At 40.1% G+C, this 18,663-nt stretch overlaps 1 protein-coding gene across 1 annotated transcript in view; it reads left to right on the top strand.

The window, feature by feature from the left end:
* syne3 (spectrin repeat containing, nuclear envelope family member 3) overlaps nt 1–16,479 on the top strand; it is a 54,254-nt gene extending 37,775 nt beyond the window's left edge. Inside the window, exons 14-17 of the mRNA XM_078278184.1 lie at nt 9–152; nt 5,690–5,881; nt 7,138–7,188; nt 13,489–16,479. Coding sequence (XP_078134310.1) covers nt 9–152; nt 5,690–5,881; nt 7,138–7,188; nt 13,489–13,671 — 570 coding nt within the window. The 3' untranslated portion in view covers nt 13,672–16,479. The remainder of the gene's footprint in view (nt 1–8; nt 153–5,689; nt 5,882–7,137; nt 7,189–13,488) is intronic.
* The last annotated feature ends 2,184 nt before the right edge of the window (nt 16,480–18,663 follow it).

The raw sequence follows: 18,663 nt of genomic DNA on the forward strand, positions 1-18,663 counted from the left end.
TTTCATAGGAGGGCACAGGACGGTACAAATCCAAGAAGAGGGAGTTTGAGGCCTGGCTGTCCAAACAGAATGAACTCCTCTCAGGGATCCTCTGCACCAAGGGAGCAACACCCGGCGCCAAAGAACCCAAGATCCGACAGGACACGCTCAAGGTGAGTTTGAGTTGTTTTTTTTTTTACAGCTCAGTCTGTAGTTGAAGTATGACACCGCCTCTCGTTCTTGGAGGTAGATGTTAAGACTGTAGTGTGTTTGAACATATTTGTCTAATTTTTCAAATTTTTTTTACGTAACCGCAGTTTCTTTGTTTAACCGCAATTAATTGCTAACATTAGCTAATGTCTTAAGGCATATGACTAGTAATTGTTGATTTTGTTTAGATATGCCAAATTGTACTTATATAAGTGATTATTAGTCAGCCGTCCGCAATATTTGTTAAAGGCAAAATATGTGTCTAACCATTCTGAATGAAGTATTGTGGAGCTGCAGAGACGTCCCGGCCTACAGATCCTATCCTACAGACAGAAATCTTTGTTTAGTACAGATCCTCAAATAAATCACACTATAATCATTTTAGTTTTTTAAATGTTTAATATTTTTCAATAAAAATGGGAGAATTATACAAAAATGATCTTTCCCTCCAATATCGTGAATCATAGCTCAATCGCAATATCAGTCAAAATAATCGCAATAAGATATTTTCCTCATGTCGTGCAGCCTTAGTATATGCCTTTTAAGAGTGATGTAATGATAGATTAAGTGGAATTGCACTTAAAGTAATGAATGAGGCCAAGTACTCTGGATTCCATTTTACAGAAAACTTAATGGAATATAATATAAAAATAAAATGCTCAGGGTAATGCTCTGTAATGTAAACGATGTGAAGGTACTGCTCAGGTCGGTCACCTGTGGTGTTGATATGTTTGTCTGCGTAAATGTACCCATGTGTTAGGCAGTGATAAGAAACCTTATGTATAAATGTATGAGTACATTAAATGGACGGGAAAACCGTATAATCTGTGCACTGGTAAATCTGACCAAAAGCTGCACATGTTATACTTCACACCGTTTGTGCTTCCTGAGAATGTGACGGCAGAAATATAAACATACGGTCTGCACTGAACTAAACTGATATGTTTTTGTTCAGATGCAAGCTGTTAGTGGTTTCTTTTAAGTACGATACAATACAACTTTATCGTCAGTTCACACCGAAATTCATTTTGCGTTCCTGAGGAGCTCTGGTCAAAAGGAGATTAAAGAAATAAAAAGAAGATTACACACAGAGCTAGACAACAATTCCACATATGGTACAAAGATTGAGACATAGCAACAGTCATGGCAAAGAAACATGTTTCATGATATCCTCGGTACCAGATCTTAATTGGCAGGAAACTGATTTTGGTTTAGACTGATGTATAAAAGAGTTCTTGAGCCTGTTGTATCTAAACAAAGGGACTCTAACCGCCTGTTAGAAAGCAGAAGTAGGTATTCATAAATTAAAACATGCACAAAGTCAGAAGAGATGCTGTTTGCAAGCCTGAGCATGCTCTTCTTGTGGACTGAAAATGAAAAAATGGTTTGAAAGGAGTGTGCAACAGGTTGACCAATGATCTTAGCTAGGGGTGGAACGGTACACTAAAGTCACGGTTCGGTTCATACCTCGGTTCAGACATCACGGTTCGGTTCGGTACAATGGAGGGAAAGGCATAACAAAAATGCAGAAGGAAATTTTTTTTATTGTGCATGTCTCAGGCTGTACCACCTAGTGTCATCCAGTCTATCCCCTGAGCTAGCTGCAACAGCCTGAGTGTATAAAGTACGATGTAAACAGTAAACAATAACTAGGCTACCCCACATCATCTCCAGACTCCATCTGGAACTTGTAAGCAAAATAAGACAATCAGCTAGTAGTGTGATATGGGAGACAAGCGCTGCTCTCATATGTGAATGCACAGAGCAGGGGTGTTAAAAGAGCAGCTTCGGTTACACAGAGCAGTTGGCGAATTGTGGCGTTAGCTTCACACGCTAACAGCGGAGCTAGCAGCAAACAGCGAAGCTAACGGCGGAGCAAACAGCGAAGCAAATGGGCCTGGAAGCCATTTGTGGTCGAGGCAAGAAGGGAAACAGTTACAGTACATCCGTGTTTGGTTGTATATGGAAGGAACTAGTTTGCTTCGTGTGGACTCACTGGACCGACTCGACATGTAGGCGGAGCTTGGGAGCTTCAGAGCTAAGGCGGGGCTACAGATTAGGTGTCCCTAAGAAACGCGTATGTAACAGTAGTTCCACATTACATTAATTCATTTGCACGCGAGTTTTATTTATTTTTATACCGTGTATTGTCCATGTAAATTCATGTACCGAACCGAGACGCCCGTACCGTTTTGGTTCAATATGAATACATGTACCGTTCCACCCCTAATCTTAGCGCAAACTTTAAGTTGATTGTATAATTTAGTTTTAAGTTTAGCAGTGCTATCATAAACCAAAGCAACACAAATATACGTTTTTCACTGCAGGAACTTAACAGAATGCAACCTGTATCAATTGTCTTGTGTTCTGCTTTTCTACGGGGTTTTTTTTTGCCAATTTGGGGGATGGTTTCCTGCAGCTCCATTTGGGCGCTGCTCAGGAGGTGATACCTATTGAAAATGCCTGGTAGTAAGCATGTGTGACTTCACATCACAGCAAAGACAACTTCAGCAAATACAACAGTAACCATTTTACGACCACATCTGTATGGAGAAGGTAGAGCGATGCTTGTTGCACAAACCGACATGTCCGGCCTTCAGTATTTGTGAAAAGGAGGCCAGCTGAAGTAAAAAAGATTACTGTTCTCAGAGGCCGGCAGAAATGGGGATGCAACACATCTAAACTGCAGGGAAAAAATTTAAAGAGGAAACAAGATTATAGAAAAAAATAAAGGTAGGGAAAGGCAGCTTTATTTGTGGCACATTTCTGCAACAAGGCAGTTCACATAAAATATAAAATATATGTAATATAAAAAAAATAAAAACAGCTCAAATAGAATAAGACAGATATGAAATACAAGAATAAAAGTTACAATGCAGCGTAAGAAATGAACTATTATTTAAAGAAAGGCAACATCAAAAGTTGCAGCAGACCTGCAGTTTTCTGGGAGTTTGTTCCAGAGATGTGGAGCATAAAAACTGAACGCTGCTTCTCCCTGTTTAGTTCTGACTCTGTGGACAGGAAACAGAGCTGTCCCAGACCACTGACAGGACTGGGTGGTTCATAAAGTGGCAGCAGATCAGAAATAAACCATTCAGTGCTTTATAAACCAAAATAAGTATTTTGAAATCAATTCTTTGAGGGACCGGAAGCCTTTGTAAAAACTTCAGAACTGGAGTGATGTGATCCACTTTCTTGGTCTTAGTGAGGACTCGAGCGGCAGCGTTCTGAATAAGGGAGACCTGTAAAGACATCATCACAGTAGTAAAGGATAATTGTGTGCACTGTGGAACAAACTGGCGCGCTGGACGCAGTTTAGGTCTACTGAACGGCGTGCATCGACCCGTTCTCGGCCTTGATTCAGCCAAAACATGAAAGAAAAGAAATTGTTGTCTGTCCTACAACTGCTAACTTCGCTCACCTCCTAAACAGCACATGAAACAACATTGTCGGTCCTGCCGTTGCCTGTTTAATGGCATTCATCCAAAATGTCCCAGTTTGTAAAATACATAACACAATGAAGAACCTAATACCAAACCCTCAAAAGGTTCCTAGAAGTTTGGGTTATGACGAGCCCCAGGTTATGGGTTGTTCCTGCAGTGAAAAAAGGCTAAAGGTTTGTTAATGTGTTAAGAAAATTTAATTCACAGTGTGTGACTCAGTTTTGCCCGTCGTCTTTCACTTTCCCTTTTAGCTTATAGTTGTTCTTCGTTTAATGTACTTCTTTTCTGTGATGGTCGTGCCCCAGTATCAGCCATAGCTACAGCAGATAACCTCTAAAATCAAATTAAAATACAATTAGGCCTATATAAAGACATTTCCTGCTACCCTTTACCTGGCTGGATACAATAACGCAGGCTTTTCCGGTGATGCAACAAAATCTGTGACCCTTCAGAATGCTCTGTAGCGCCGTCTACCTGCCGTAAATCATTTTGTGACTTTGCGGGAAAAATCGCCCCCGGGCAGAGGCCTTAATAAACCGTATATAAAACTAGCACTCTTTTCACTGTTAGACTTGTTTGCTGTTACAGGTCCTTCGTGTTATTACCTTATCACTTTCGCATATCCACCAACTTCCGTACACCTCACTTTGAACCGGCTTTGAAATGCCCACTTCATTCTGTACTTTATGTAGCCTACTGTATTCTGTATTATTGTATTGTATTGTATTGAATGTGAAACTGTATGTTGTCTTGCACGCCTACGCTTTTCTTGGCCAGGTCGCCGTTGCAAATGAGAACGTGTTCTCAACAGCCTACCTGATTAAATAAAGGTTAAATAAAAAAATTAAAATTACGATCATCGGGTGGAACATTACAGTTACAGAAACGTGTAAAAGTGAATATAGTCACTTTAAACAATATTTTAAAGGGTAACTTTGGGTTTTTTCAACCTGGAATCTATTTTCCTGTGCTTTTTTGTGTCTGAGTGACTGATGGAACAATCTTTGAAATTGGTCCAGTGAAAAGCGAGACAGCTGCAGGCGGCAGCGGCGAAAACAAGCTGAAATGTAACATGTAATCTAGAATACACAGCAGCATGTTTTTGTTGCTTGAGAAAAAGAGTTCTGCTGGTGTGATCTGTCAATATATTCTAAATGTTAACTCACAGTAAACTGCTGTAATGTCTAGCCTCAATTATGCTGACCTGTGAGTAACTAAACATCAAGCTGAAAGGCACTTTTACACTGACCTCTTGTGGTCAAAGTTTTAGTCCGATCAATTGATTTATCGATTAATTTGTTGATTATTTCCGTGATTAATCAATTAGTTGTTGGGTCTATAAAAAGTCAGAAAAATGTGCAGAAAAAAGTGTTCCCCAAAGCCTAAGACAACGTCCTCAAATGTCTTGTTTTGTCCACAACTTAAACATATTCAGTTTACTGAATATTCACATTTAAGAAGCTGGAATCAGAGAATTTTTACTTCACGGGAAACGATCAAAACTGTTTTATCAATCAACTAAGTGTTTAATCATCTCTGCTGGACATGTAGGCTGTTATGTTGTTGGGTAGTTTAATTTATAATAAAACATTGTATTTTAGAAACTACATGTGTTTTGTTTGCAAAAATCAAAATGTGTAAGGTAACTAGTAACTAAAGATGTCAGATGAATGTAGTGGAGTAAAAAGTACAATATTTCTGAAATGTAGCGGAGTCGAAGTAGAAAGTGACATGAAAAGTAATGTACGAGTACTTCAAATTTGTACTTAAGTACAGTACTTGAGTAAATGTACTTAGTTACATTTCACCACAGCGGATGTGTATGGGTAGGGAGTTCCAGAGGGAGGGGGCTGCAATGGTGAAAGCTCTATCACCCCAGGTACGATGCCAAAAAGAGGAAAAAAAAGAAAGTAGTGCACATTTCTTTTCAAAATAAATCGACGATTAATCTTTGCAGCTCTAGTTCTGTTGCACCTTACGTTGCTTGTCATTCAGACACCATGAGCTTCCTGTTCTCGTCGAGCATAGCTAAATGTCTCTGCTTTGTCCCGGTGCAGGCTCTGAGGGCAGGTGTGGCCGGGGGTCAGGAGCAGTTCCAGCTGTTGCTCCAGGAGAGTCCGGGCAGTGAGGCTGGTTCTGGACCGGCAGAGGACGTGGGTCTGGAGGAACTTCGCTACCGCTGGATGCTCTACAAGTCCAAACTGAAGGATGTGGGAGAGGTCAGGGCCAGGGCCAGGGCCGGCGGCAAGGTGAGAGGAGAGCTGACCATGTAGAGTGAAAACTGCTTGCATTTCAATTCACAGAGAATAGCGGGGATGGGGAGAATAATCTCAGGCTGATGATGAGAAAATGAGATTGTACTAGGGCTGCCCCCTCTTGAGGCCAATTCATGCTTCTGTGTTAAATCGACAGTGTAGGTACACACACAGCTACGTGGAGATACATACCCTACACCGTAGCCTGACGTGCACCTCTCAAAACAATTTAATTACACTTCGCGGCATTGCACGTTGCTAGGCCGTGGCTTGGTAGCGTTGCATTTCCCCCGACTCATTTCCTGGTTCTCCTTCTCCATAAACAACATGAAATCAAGGAGAGGGTTTCCTGCTGCAGATTCCCTCCCCAGATTCTCTCACTATGACTCTAGAGTCGGCACTCGCTCCGAAGCTAGTCCCTGTCACCCTCTCACACACACATGCCGGCCCTGCCATTAGAGATCGACGCACACACCAACGCACAAGTATGAACTTCAGGCCACTTACTTACTTAAATGTAAAGTGATGCTTTTGCATGATTTTTTGAGAAGAAACTTAAGTTTTACAGATCTGTCAATTAAATCAACTAATCAGTCGACAAAATCATGTTGAGTGTTAGTCGACTGAGAAGTTCTTTAGTCCAGGACAGCCCTAAACTCTGCTCAATTCAGGAAACTGTCTATAGTTGCTGTTGTATGTCAGGATCCTGCATTAACTCATGTGCTTTCAGTGATGAGCTGTCATGGGATTGTTTTTTCACCACAAGGTGGTAGTGCAACATCATTTAGAGCACTGCTTGCACAGTGACGGTTAGGATTCCCTGTCACACATCTGTCAAGAAGCTGCTGCTCAGTACACTGATTGCACGTGTTCTCCAGATGTGGTGTAACCAAATGAAAATGTATTCTCAATCCCACATCAATCAACCTTGCAATAATAATGTGCAATACTGTAAATACATGTTACTGTTTGTTCTCTTTACTTATATTTATTTATTGTTTGATTATCATTAGAGTGTCTAGTACTTTTCCCACTATCCCTTGCTGCTGCAACAGTGTGAATTTCCTCGTGGGATTAATAAAGGATTTAGAATCTCGAACATCATTTTTAAGAACAACGCCCTGGGCTGTGCAACATGACACTAAAATGTCACCTGTCAGTTCAGCAGTGTTGTCCTGCATGAGTCAGTGCTGTAGTATGATGTTTGTACCTCTTGCTGAGTTTTCTTTTTTTATTTCATATCTCTGCAGAGAGTCCAAGCCGAACAAGAGGAGCCGCCCGTGACTGCAAAGGTGCAAAAGGTAACAACAAACTATTTAGGATTTTAAAGAGATTACTCAAAATAACTGGACATCACAAGTGTTGCAGAGATTATTATCAGTATCCATTTGCTCAATACTGAGAGTAGGATTACCATGATCAATCACCTAAAGCACTGGAAAATATGAAATTCCTCCCAAACTTTCGCATTAATTTTATGTAAATGTAATCACTTTCACACCAAGTCTTCCCTTATGTTAAAATAATGCATTTTTACAGTTACATATAACACTTTACTTGTGAATAAGGAGTGCTTAATTTGAGCTGTATAATTAACTGACTTACATGTACTTAAAGTTAATTAACTCTGGAGGCCGACGTTTTAAGATTAAATAAAAATTCTTATGCAGCATGAACACCAGATTTTCTTTTCCTTTAGTTGAAAAACCTTGTACAGCTAGTACTCTATTAAGTGGCATGCATGTATTTTAAAGTAGCAGGAGATTATTGATTATAGACACACAGTTGTGGAACACTGTATAGCTGTGTCTACTGTCTTATTAGTGTTGAAAAGAGCGTAAGAATACGAACAGACTCTTCACCATCTGAAACGGACTCGTGGAACATCCACCTGAACTGATTTTGCAGAAATGGATTTTCTCAACAAAAAAAAAGACATGATGATGACGGTTACAAAAAAAAAAATGCACTTACATGTTGCTCTTTGTAGTTGTAGGATTATTTGAGGCTAATGTACTTGATTCTTGCTGTTCGGAGATTGTACCTTCATGGCTGAATGCACTCATACACTCACTTTGGATAAAAGCGTCACCTTAATAATATTAAACGTAATGTAATGATCTAAAATGTGGTTGACCTGAGTAGACCCACACAGAGAGAGAACAGCAGCATGCTGGAAGCACTGTAGCTCTGGTGGAGGAGAGCAGCAATACATTAAAGTGGCCATAGGCTCATTTTCAGGTTTATAATTGTAATTTGAGATTGTATCAGAATAGGTTTACATGATTTAATTTTCAAGAAACACCATATTTTTGTTGTACTGCTCATTGCTGCAGCTCCTCTTTTCACCCTGTGTTCAGGTCTCTGTTTTAGCTACAGAGTGAGACCTCTCAACTTCTGTAACATCTTTTGTTGTCAGTCGCACATGTGCAGTAGCTAGGTAAGGATTACATGAGCTAGCTAGCTGTTTCTGCAACTTCGGCCTGTACGAGGCAGGATTAGCTGAGACTTCTTCTAAACGAGGGCGCACTTCCAACTTTGTGTGGAATACCTGCAGAACAGGGACATGTAAGTAGTTCTATACAATTTATTTTGTGGATTAGGGTGAATTTGTGTGTGTTGTAGCAGTGTTTTGCCATTGAGAACGAGCTAGCATGCTAACGGTTAGCCCCCTAGGCCCCTCGTCTCTACGGCTAGTGACGTAGAAAGCCCTGCAGATTTTGAACAGCTCACTCGGAGACTGAAGGCCGGACACATTCAGAAACCGTATCTCACTCAAAACAGCATGGATGGGTTTTTTTCAAAGTTTGTATGCGTGTGGAAGCACCAGAGACACAAAATCCCAAAATACCCCAAATCCCAAATCTAGTTGTCTGATTTATCCATAAATCGTTTGGTCTACAACGTGTCAGAAAATGGTGACAATCAGATTCAGGGTTTTATTGCCAAGTATGTTTTTTTAACACATACAAGGAATTTGTTTTGGTGTTGTTGGTGCACGTCACACATTCTCTAGATGGAATATTAAACAATATAAGTATAGGTATAAACAATATAAGTATATGTACACAGTATGTATTAAATTAAAAATAAAGAATAAATAAAGATATAAATAAAAATAAAGAGCATAGAGCATTACAGCAGAGAGAGAACAGTGGCATGAAGAGGAGAGTCATGGTGGTTTCCGGGCCTTGTTAATAAAGCTAGTGGCAGAGGGGAAAAGCTGTTCATGTGACGTGAGGTTTTGGTCCTGATGGACCTCAGCCTCCTGCCAGAGGGGAGTGTCTCAAAGAGTTTGTGTCCGGGGTGGGAGGGGTCCTTCACAATTCCTAAGAGCTATCTTCAAATGTCTTATGTCCAACCAACAGTCCAAAATTCCAAAGATATTCACTTTAGAGTGATATGTAAGAGACGAGAGCAACACATCTGTCTTTTGAAAATCAGATAAAGACCTACCTTTTTAGACAGATGTTTGGTTGACCTGTCTCCACTTTATGTATTTATTTTGTTTTAATAATAACAATAAAAAGAAAATTGTCAAATTGATTAATCAACTAATTGCTTCAGCACTTAGGAGTATAAGGTTGGGTACCGTTTGGATTTTTACGATTCCGATGCCAAACCGGTACTTTTAAAACTATTCCGATTTCTAAACCGATTCTTGAAAAACTGAAAAATGACCTCAAAGAAAGGCTCTTTTATAGATGTGGTAGCCGTATTATGCTTTTACGTCCGTTTTGGTGAGGCCAGAGGGAAAATATGGCATTTTAAAAGTAGCCTACATTTACGGTAGCTAGCTAACGAGACTACAGACAGAGTATGATATTTTTACGTCCATTTCGGAGCGACAGAGGGAAAATATTTCAGTCGACACATCAAGTGGAAACAAAATGAGGAATCGAAATTTGCGTTCTAATCCGGTCCGATTCCTACCGGTTGCGTAGGAACCGGTTCCATAGTGGAACCGGGTTTCGGTACCCAACCCTAGAGGAGTATTAGAAGAATTAGTTGAAGTTCTGCAGATAGCGCTCTTTCCTTTGTCCTTTAAGCTGTGGTGCCTATCGCTGTTTATCATAAACACCCATTTCTTAGGAACAAAGGAACAGAACGTGTTTTCTTCCTGTGTAGTGAAGGAGTAGTGAGGCAAAATGACCTGCTCTAATTCAGAATGTTTGGGTCTGTCTTAAAGATTTAAACCAAGTGCTCGAGTGCATTCATTTGACACATTGAAATGTCCCAGAAGTCTTTGGGCTACGGAGAGCCAAGCACCTGACCTGACCACCCAGGACTGGCACCAAGTCAAGCATATCAAACCAACCCCCTTCAGTGAGCAGATGAAAGCACCCTGTTGACCCCTCAGCTAAAACCGCCCTTCAAACATTCCTGTGTCTTTTCACACACTTTTTACAGGAGGAGGCTTCTGCTCCTGCTCGTGTTCATCAGCCTTTATCTTCGGGGGTGGTTGATTGTTTTATTGACTGGATGCTTTGTTGAGTCACTGCAGTTGTTTGTCGTTTCTAGTGCCATGAAGCAAAAACACCCACCATTAAAAAGCTACTTATGACTTTGCCAGATTCAATGAATTGGTGTGCTGGGAAAGTCTCTCTGAATTTAAGGTCCTTATAATTCTTTGAGTCTTTTGAATCAAGAAATAATGTCTGATTGGAAGAGATGTGGAGGAGAGCGTTTTGGAACTACAGTGTTAGTGAACAACAGACGGTGCTTTTTGGTTAGGGGCCATGAACAAATCCAATAGACGGTAAGGAAGAACCCAAGGCACTCGTCTCCAAGAACTATTATTTTGAAATGTCTTTAATACATCTGGCACATTCTCAACAGAATGAGATTTAAAAAAAACAAAAAAACAACTTCAACTCGTTTCGGCGTCCAGGCTTCTTGAGGAAGTAACTTTCTGAAGAAGGAGGGACGTGTGCTTTGGGTTCTTCCTTGAGGTCTATTGGAAGAAATAATGTGCATTTATTTTTGGAATGACAGGCGTGTTTTTTTTTAATTTTTTGTCAGCTCAACAGTATACACCCTCTCTGCTTTGCTAGTGTTGGTTGGGCTTCATGAAGCTGTCAAAATGATGTCTGAAGTAAGCTGTACGTCTATTAGTTCTAATCAATCTTTCACAGTAAAGTGAGGTAGTGTGTGCAGATAAGACACATACCTTTGTCCTGTGGGTGTTTGTCATATGGACTTATGATTAGCTAGTTTCATTTCCTCTTCCATCAATCATTAATCTTTACACACAGCCTCCCCCCCTCTCTCTCTCTCCCTCTGTCCATCTGAAGTGTTTGACCACGTTGTTTGGTTTGGATTTGTGTTCATGTTTTCATGACGCTTATCAAGCTCGCCATCAAATGATTAATGTATTCACTGAAGCCTGTTTGACATTGTAGCAAGTTGTCTGCAGGATCCATTAAGCTTAATCAAAGACAGTTATGTAAAAGGTATATGCAAGTAGCTATATTAAACTTTCAGTGAGAAATCAGCACAGGAAGAAATAAACGTTTTAAAACTGCGGAACTGAGTTGACAAGATTGACAAGATTATTATATATATATATATATAAAGAATGTGCAAACGTGTATATATAAGAGTTGGGAATAAAAATGTATAAATAGTATTTATAAAGATGTAATAGTGTGCTCAACACAGTAATTGTGATGTCGGAATGCGGCGGCATCCCCAACAATAGGTCAGACAATCAGACTCCCAGGTTAGTCAAATGTTTGGAAGAGAAAACAAAGACAAACAATGAAATTATTACCTGAACTTGTAAACATCAACACAGTTTATAGAACCACTTCCTACTTCGACTTTGACCTGTTGTACTTGATGGGGTGATGCACACACAGTTTTCCTGTGCAATGAGGGATTATTGGCACTGTCATCTAAAAGGGTTAAAACAATATCCATAAATGTTGAAACTGTTGGATGAATACAGATACATTACACAGCATATAGTACATTTAGCAAAACATAGACCCCTACAATTATTTAAACTTTATAATGGCCATAAGGCACATTGTGCTTCTAAAGTGTGACAATCATACCATGGGAATTTTATTTATATAGCACCTTTGATACACGTAAACCCAAAGTGTTTTACATTAAAAGCAGGGTTATTATGTCCCATTCGATGGTAAAAATATGAGCACAAACATTAGAACAAAGCAGAAACAGAAATAAGAATACAGTGAAAGCATCAACACAACAAGACTATCTTTAAAAATGAACAAAAACAACTGCAGAATTTTTTCTCACACTGTTGTATGAGGGAACTACACTACTTTTTTCTTAGTACTACAGTGTGTCAGTGTAATTTATTTAAGCAAATAATATTCACATAACAATCTTACACAGAAACAGCCCATCTGTTGCCTGATGTGTTAGCGTTTGATGCTGGGCCTCAGTGAATTTTTTAACTTTGCAGGCAACTGTGTGGTTTTACATTCAGTTTTTTTCCAGTGAGGCTGTGTGACGCCGTGCTCAGGAGGTGAAAGATGGACGTAGGCGGTAAACATGATTCACAGAATAACAAGTGTGAGAGAAATGGGAAAGAGTGTCGGGGCCTAAAGCTCATCACTTTACTGTGTGCAGGATGTTTGGGAGTGTGTGAGTGAACTGCTTCTGCTTTCATCTTATGGTTCTTCACTTTCTCTTTACTTACCAGGCTTAAATCTAGATCTGCCCACGTGTTGATAAGAACATTTTTATTTTTTAAGCATTTCCCAGCTAATGAATAATCACAAAATCAAAACAATCCTGAAAATTTTGAAGAATTTGCAGCAGAAATCCAGAAAAGCAATTTAGGCACATATGGAGGTGCAGTCTTTAAGACGAGGTTTAAAGAGAGAGTGCTGTGCGAGTTCTTTATTTTTTATTTTTGAGGTTTGTATAAAATTATGTTGTTTCTCATAAGTGTTTCCTATCTATTCAAATCCAAATAATGATATGTTGGTCAAAATACATATGTTTTAGCGTCAGAGTGCTGTTTTCCCAAGCAGTTCTTAAAACGTTTTCCCACGTGACCTGACGTATGCTTTTGGATGATGATGCTATACATTCTTATTGGCTCTGGGCTGTCCAGTCCCTCCAGGATTTCGCGGCTTTTTTTGAGATTGTTGCGGCCCAAAATGCCTGATTTTGCAGGAGCATATTGTGGATATGACACATGCTTTTGGGGTGGGAGATCTGGGTTCTATTCCCACTGCGATACATCAACCAATGTGTCCCTGAGCAAGACACTTAACCCCTAGTTGCTCCAGAGGCGTGCAACCCCTGATATGTAGCAACTGTACGTCACATTGGATAAAAGTGTCAGCTAAATGACATGTAATGTAATAATGTTCTTCTTTACAAATGACTGACTGACATGCGTTCTTTCTGAAAAACAGTTTTTAGAAATGTCTCATGATATATTGTCTCTCAAAGTGTATTATTCAACTTTTGTTTTTGTTAAAGAAGAAAAAGAAAATTTGTATTCAATACAAATCGAATCGGCACCCATGTATCGTAAAAAGAATCACATCGGGACAAAGGCATATCGTCCCAGCCCGAGTGTTAATGTGTTGTTGCTGCTATTGTTGTTGCAGAAGCCCGGCTTGTTGCAGCGGGTGTGTCGGCTGGCTCTGCCTCTGTGGCTCCTGCTCCTGGCTCTGCTGCTCCTGGCCTTCCTGCTGCCCCTCATGGACCACGGCAACAGCTGCTCCCTCTCCAACAACTTCGCCCGATCCTTCAACATCATGCTCCGTTACGACGGACCACCGCCCACTTAGGAAAACCTCTTTGGATAGAGTAATATCTTATCTCGCTCTCTACAGAAACGTGCGATGCTTTAATAGACCATGGCCTATGTAGGAAATGTTAACCACTTTCCTTTGATCACAAACCTTCAGTCCAATCCAAAGGATTTGCAACAAAACTTTTACTCATTTTTAAAGAAGGACTCCTTTAATATCATCTCTACTAGGATGGACCACGATCTGTGAAGGAACACAAAACCTAGAAAAGCGTGCAAACAACCCTTTTACACATTCTAGACTAAATGTCAGCTCTGCTGAGCCTCGCATCCTTTGCTTCTTTGCAGTTTAAAAATCATGATCTGTTAACTTTTAAAGTACCTATCACCAAGAGTATACAAAGGTCCAATAGGACTACAAATCCAATGAATTGAATTGAATTCTAAGAATTTCTTTCTTAGTACTATAACCAGCCCGCAGAAGCTGCAACATCTGTTAACCAAAGTCATAGTTTGTCATCTTTCATTGGCATGCCTTCCCAATATGGTAGTTTATCTAATGGAGACAAAATGATGTTCCTCGAACCTTTTAATAACTTTGTTTTAATAATACCTAATATAACCCGTTATCAGGGCTTGCTAAAAGTCACTTTACAACAGCCTATTGCTGCCATCATGATGAAAAAAAAGAGAAATTGTTCATGTCTACATATATTTTTCTTGGTATTACTACTTACCAACGTATCTATGTTGGCTATAACAACATTATATCATTGAAACTTTCATGTTATTACGCAAAAACAACAAATCTCATTAAAACAAAAAAATGCTTCTCATCATACTAGAAACATAAAAATCATAGTTTTCATGCAAATAAGTGGTAGTCGATTAAATTCCTACTATAGTCATGGTATAAGCAACCCTGGGGAAACTTGATTACTCACGTTACGTCTAGGGTTATACCAGAGCTTGGTTTTACTCGTTCATTTAAAAACAAGAAAAGCTAACCATTTAGCTGCCCAACTGAAGTTTCGAGGCCTACCTGGCGCCCGTTGTCTCAGCGTGTCCGCAGCTTCACTCCTCTCAGTCGGTGCAGTGGCAAACAGCGTTGACACTCAGTTGACAGTTCATTTGTTAGACATTCACAATGCGGACATAACATTAACACAAACTCCGTGGGGAAACGTCACAACAAGTCAGAAAACGATCCGCAACCTGTCTTCTCTCATGTCTGCTTCACTTCCGCTTTTCAGCCCTGTGACGCATATAAGCCACACCCACGCTCCAGTAGGAACCAACAGGTGGATTATGAGGTGACACTATACACAGGGTGAGAGATGCTCAGCCAAAGTCAATGGGTCCGTATATTGTGGAACATGTACCAGGAGATCCAAACCAAAGACTACAGCAGCAGACCTGGACATGACACTGTTGAAATATATCTCTTAATTCCACCCTGCAGTGGTACCAACATACACTCCCTCAGCTAAAGCAATGCTTCAGCCAATGCTGTGCTAAAGATATGTAGCAATGTTAAATAACTAGTTTGCAAAGAATTACAAAGTGCAGCTTTATATTTTAAATGGTTATATTTAATCTTTTTTTTTTTTTTTTAAACGATTGTAAGGTAAAAAAAAAGAAATTACATTGTGTCTTCCTAGTATGAAATCAACCAGGGCTGTCACTGTGTGTTCATACTGGGAGCAGCTTGGCTAATGCTAACCCTTGTGTTGTGACTGTGAGAGAAAGTGAGGAAGACCGGACACCTTCATGACGATGTATAATCTCCATAGCAACCACTCTTTGTACTTCTGTTTAACTTCCGACTTTCAGGCTTTTTTGTAGCTGGATCTATCATGTTGCGTCTAAATATGAAGGTGGATAACGCTAGTGATAGTGAGATGCTTGCTGCAGCTGCATTTCTAGTGAGGAAACGGCAAAAACATTTTATTTCTCTGATTCACGTCTTTGTTCTAACGCCGCTCGCTCTCTTCAGTCACTCTAGCTCACTCCACCACATACCGTGCTCGCGGACGGTCGTTGAGCCTCCGTGTAAAACTCTGCTTTTCTGACCAGCTGACAGTTTGTAACGTTGAACTAAAATGGATCATGGATCAATTTATTTCTATAGTTTGTAGCGGTCTTGACCAGATGACTACGCTATTGGCTGTTGAAACAGGTGACGTGCCTTTTTGTTCTGAAACCAGCCTCTGGAGACTCGACCAGTCCACTATCAGCTGGCTTGAGTCGAGCGCCAAAGTCCTGAGCTCATCTGATTGAGGGTTTCTTTAGAGTCTGGCTGAAAAAGTGAAACGTGAACAGTTTTTGATCAGGTTGCTCACGGTGTAGACACACACGTGGTCCACTCATTCAGAAACTATTTAGTTGAAGTGGTACACATGAAGATTCATAAGCACATGATACAATATTTACTCTTACAATGTTGGATCATGTACACCTCATCCAGTGCTCTGAATTCTAGTTAAGAAGGACGTTTCGATATTAGTTTAGCATTTGCAGAATGTACTTTAAAGGTGCTCTAAGTGATGTTACGTTTTTTAGGATGCAACATTTTTTTGTCACATACAGCAAACATCTCCTCACTATCTGCTAGCTGCCTGTCCCCTGAACACACTGTAAAAAAAAAACGCAGTCTCTGTAGACAGCCCAGGCTCCACAAACAGCAACCAAAACAAACTGCGCCAACCTGCACCACCAAACATAACAGTGTTCCAGCCGATAACCGACGAGAAGGATTTAGTTGAGCCATCACCGCAGCAGCGTTAGCACGTAGGCTACTTCCACACTGTTTCCTGACTGTTTCAGGAAGCACGGAAGGGAGGGAGAGGGGACGGGAGGAGGAGGAGGGAGGGCCCAGTTAGCCTCGTTTTGTTTGTCAATACTTCGAACGTCAACAAGAAGTAACGTCACCCAACATCGCTTAGAGCACCTTTAAAGAACCAAAAATGCTCCTTAGCTTGATTCTGTCAGTAGAATATTTATTTTTTAAAGATTATTTTTTGGGCATTTTAGGCCTTTATTATATAGGACAGCTGAAGTTGTGAAGGGGGAGGGGGGGGGGGAATGACATGCAGCAAAGGGCCACCGGTCGGAGTCCAACCTGCAGCCGCTGCGACAAGGACTGAGCTTTTGTACATGGGGCACACGCTCTACCAGGTGAGCTATCCAGACGCCCCGGTCAGTAGAATATTTGACAGTACATACTCAAAGGTCTTTTGTGTTCTTGCACGTAAGTTTAAGATTTTCAATCTTATATTTCTATCCAGTTGGCACGGATTTCCTGACGGCTAATCTGCCACTGTTGATGCAGGAATAAGGAGGTGTCCATGATTTAGTTTTTCTTTTCTTTTTTTTAACTGTACAAGCATGTCATGAGAGCTGTTCAACTGCTTTTCTCTTCTGAAGGTGCTATTTTGGCTTGAACAACGCAATCAGTGTTTTTCACAGCCTAAACCACCAGTGAAAACAATTAGAAGGCCCCTGACATTCTCTCGGAGCACAGTGTACTCCTGATGCCAATGACCGAGCTGCAAAACTTACTTTTTTTTGTTGTTGTGCAAACCCAAAATATCACTCTCTCTTTCCACTCCACACACCCACACCTAAAAATACACCCAAACACCTCCACACACCTCCACACTCACAGCTACTTTCCCTTTTTTGGCTGTTTATGTGTGTGATTGATTTAGCATGTTGCTGTGGCAACAGTGGCCAAATCAAGTGAACGTGTAACTTCACAAGTACTCCGGTGTAAGAGCCATGTTTTATTGTTGTTAGATGTTTACAGTTTTTAGTATTTTTTAGCTGTCATACTTGTTATTTAATGTTGAATTCAGCTTTTGCTTGGGAATGAAAGTGCACAAAGATGTTACATTTTAATTTCATTAAATCCTCACAATTCTGGTTCAGGCAGACATGAAAGTATAACTCGAACACGATATTTTAACTGCTTAAGTTTAGCTTTTAATGGGCGATACTGTCTATCATCCTTTAGATTAAGCTGTTAGAACAAAAGTTCCCTTTAAATGATGTTTGCCTCAGTCTCTAGCTTCCTTTTAAATCCTACTAATACTTGGCAGCATGACCCGGCCTTACATTGTATCACTGCGAAACTACAGTGTCTCTCAGTAACTTATGTTTCGTTGAGTTGGGACCATGACACAAGTTATTATAGGTATTAGTAGTGTACAAGTTTTCAAAATATGGTTCAAATATGTCTTTTGTTCACACATTTGGTAACGTTCACATAGTTTTCTATAGGTGTTTGCAATCATAAGTTCTCCAGGTATTTAGAACAGACTGTCAGTTATAAAACGTACACGCAGGGGCGGAGCCAGACGTAATCATTCAGGGCTCAGCCTAAATATAGGGGGCATGCTTAATTTATGGCAGCTATATGCACTATTTTTTTTAAGACATTTGACAATAAAATAGCTAAAAACCTGTATATCATTTGGAAAAAAACATGATAGTTGCCAAGGAACAAAACCATCCTGTCGAGCTTACGTTCTCTTTTGTATCTAACTGTTCTCCTGTCTTCATCATTCTGAAACCAGAACACAACAAATGTTGACGTTGAATTTTTTTCACTCCTGCCGCCTAACGAGGCAAAAATTGTCTGATGTGAATTTCTTTTTAAATTACATAACATAGGTAGGGTAGGAATTACTAATTACTAGCATTACTAATCTTCAAATGAAGGCGATACTTCCCCAATAATATAACTTTAACTCCATAGATGGAGAAATGACACAAAGTTGAAATTATTTTAAAAACCTAAAAGATTAGAGGCTTTTGAGAAAACATTGGGGGCTGGAGCCCCAGAAGCCAGCCCCCTCGCTCCGCCCCTGCTTGCAAGTATCTGAAAAGTTGCATCACATGTTAATGCAGACATACAATTACCATGGCCTTAAAGCTTTGTGTGTACCCTCCAGTTAATCAGCTGTACTCAGTGCCATAACTTTTTGTATTTATTCAGTATGCAGCTTTATAAAGCATTCTCATGTAC

The sequence above is a fragment of the Sander vitreus genome, chromosome 20, assembly GCF_031162955.1.
Source record: "Sander vitreus isolate 19-12246 chromosome 20, sanVit1, whole genome shotgun sequence".
Taxonomy (NCBI): domain Eukaryota; kingdom Metazoa; phylum Chordata; class Actinopteri; order Perciformes; family Percidae; genus Sander; species Sander vitreus.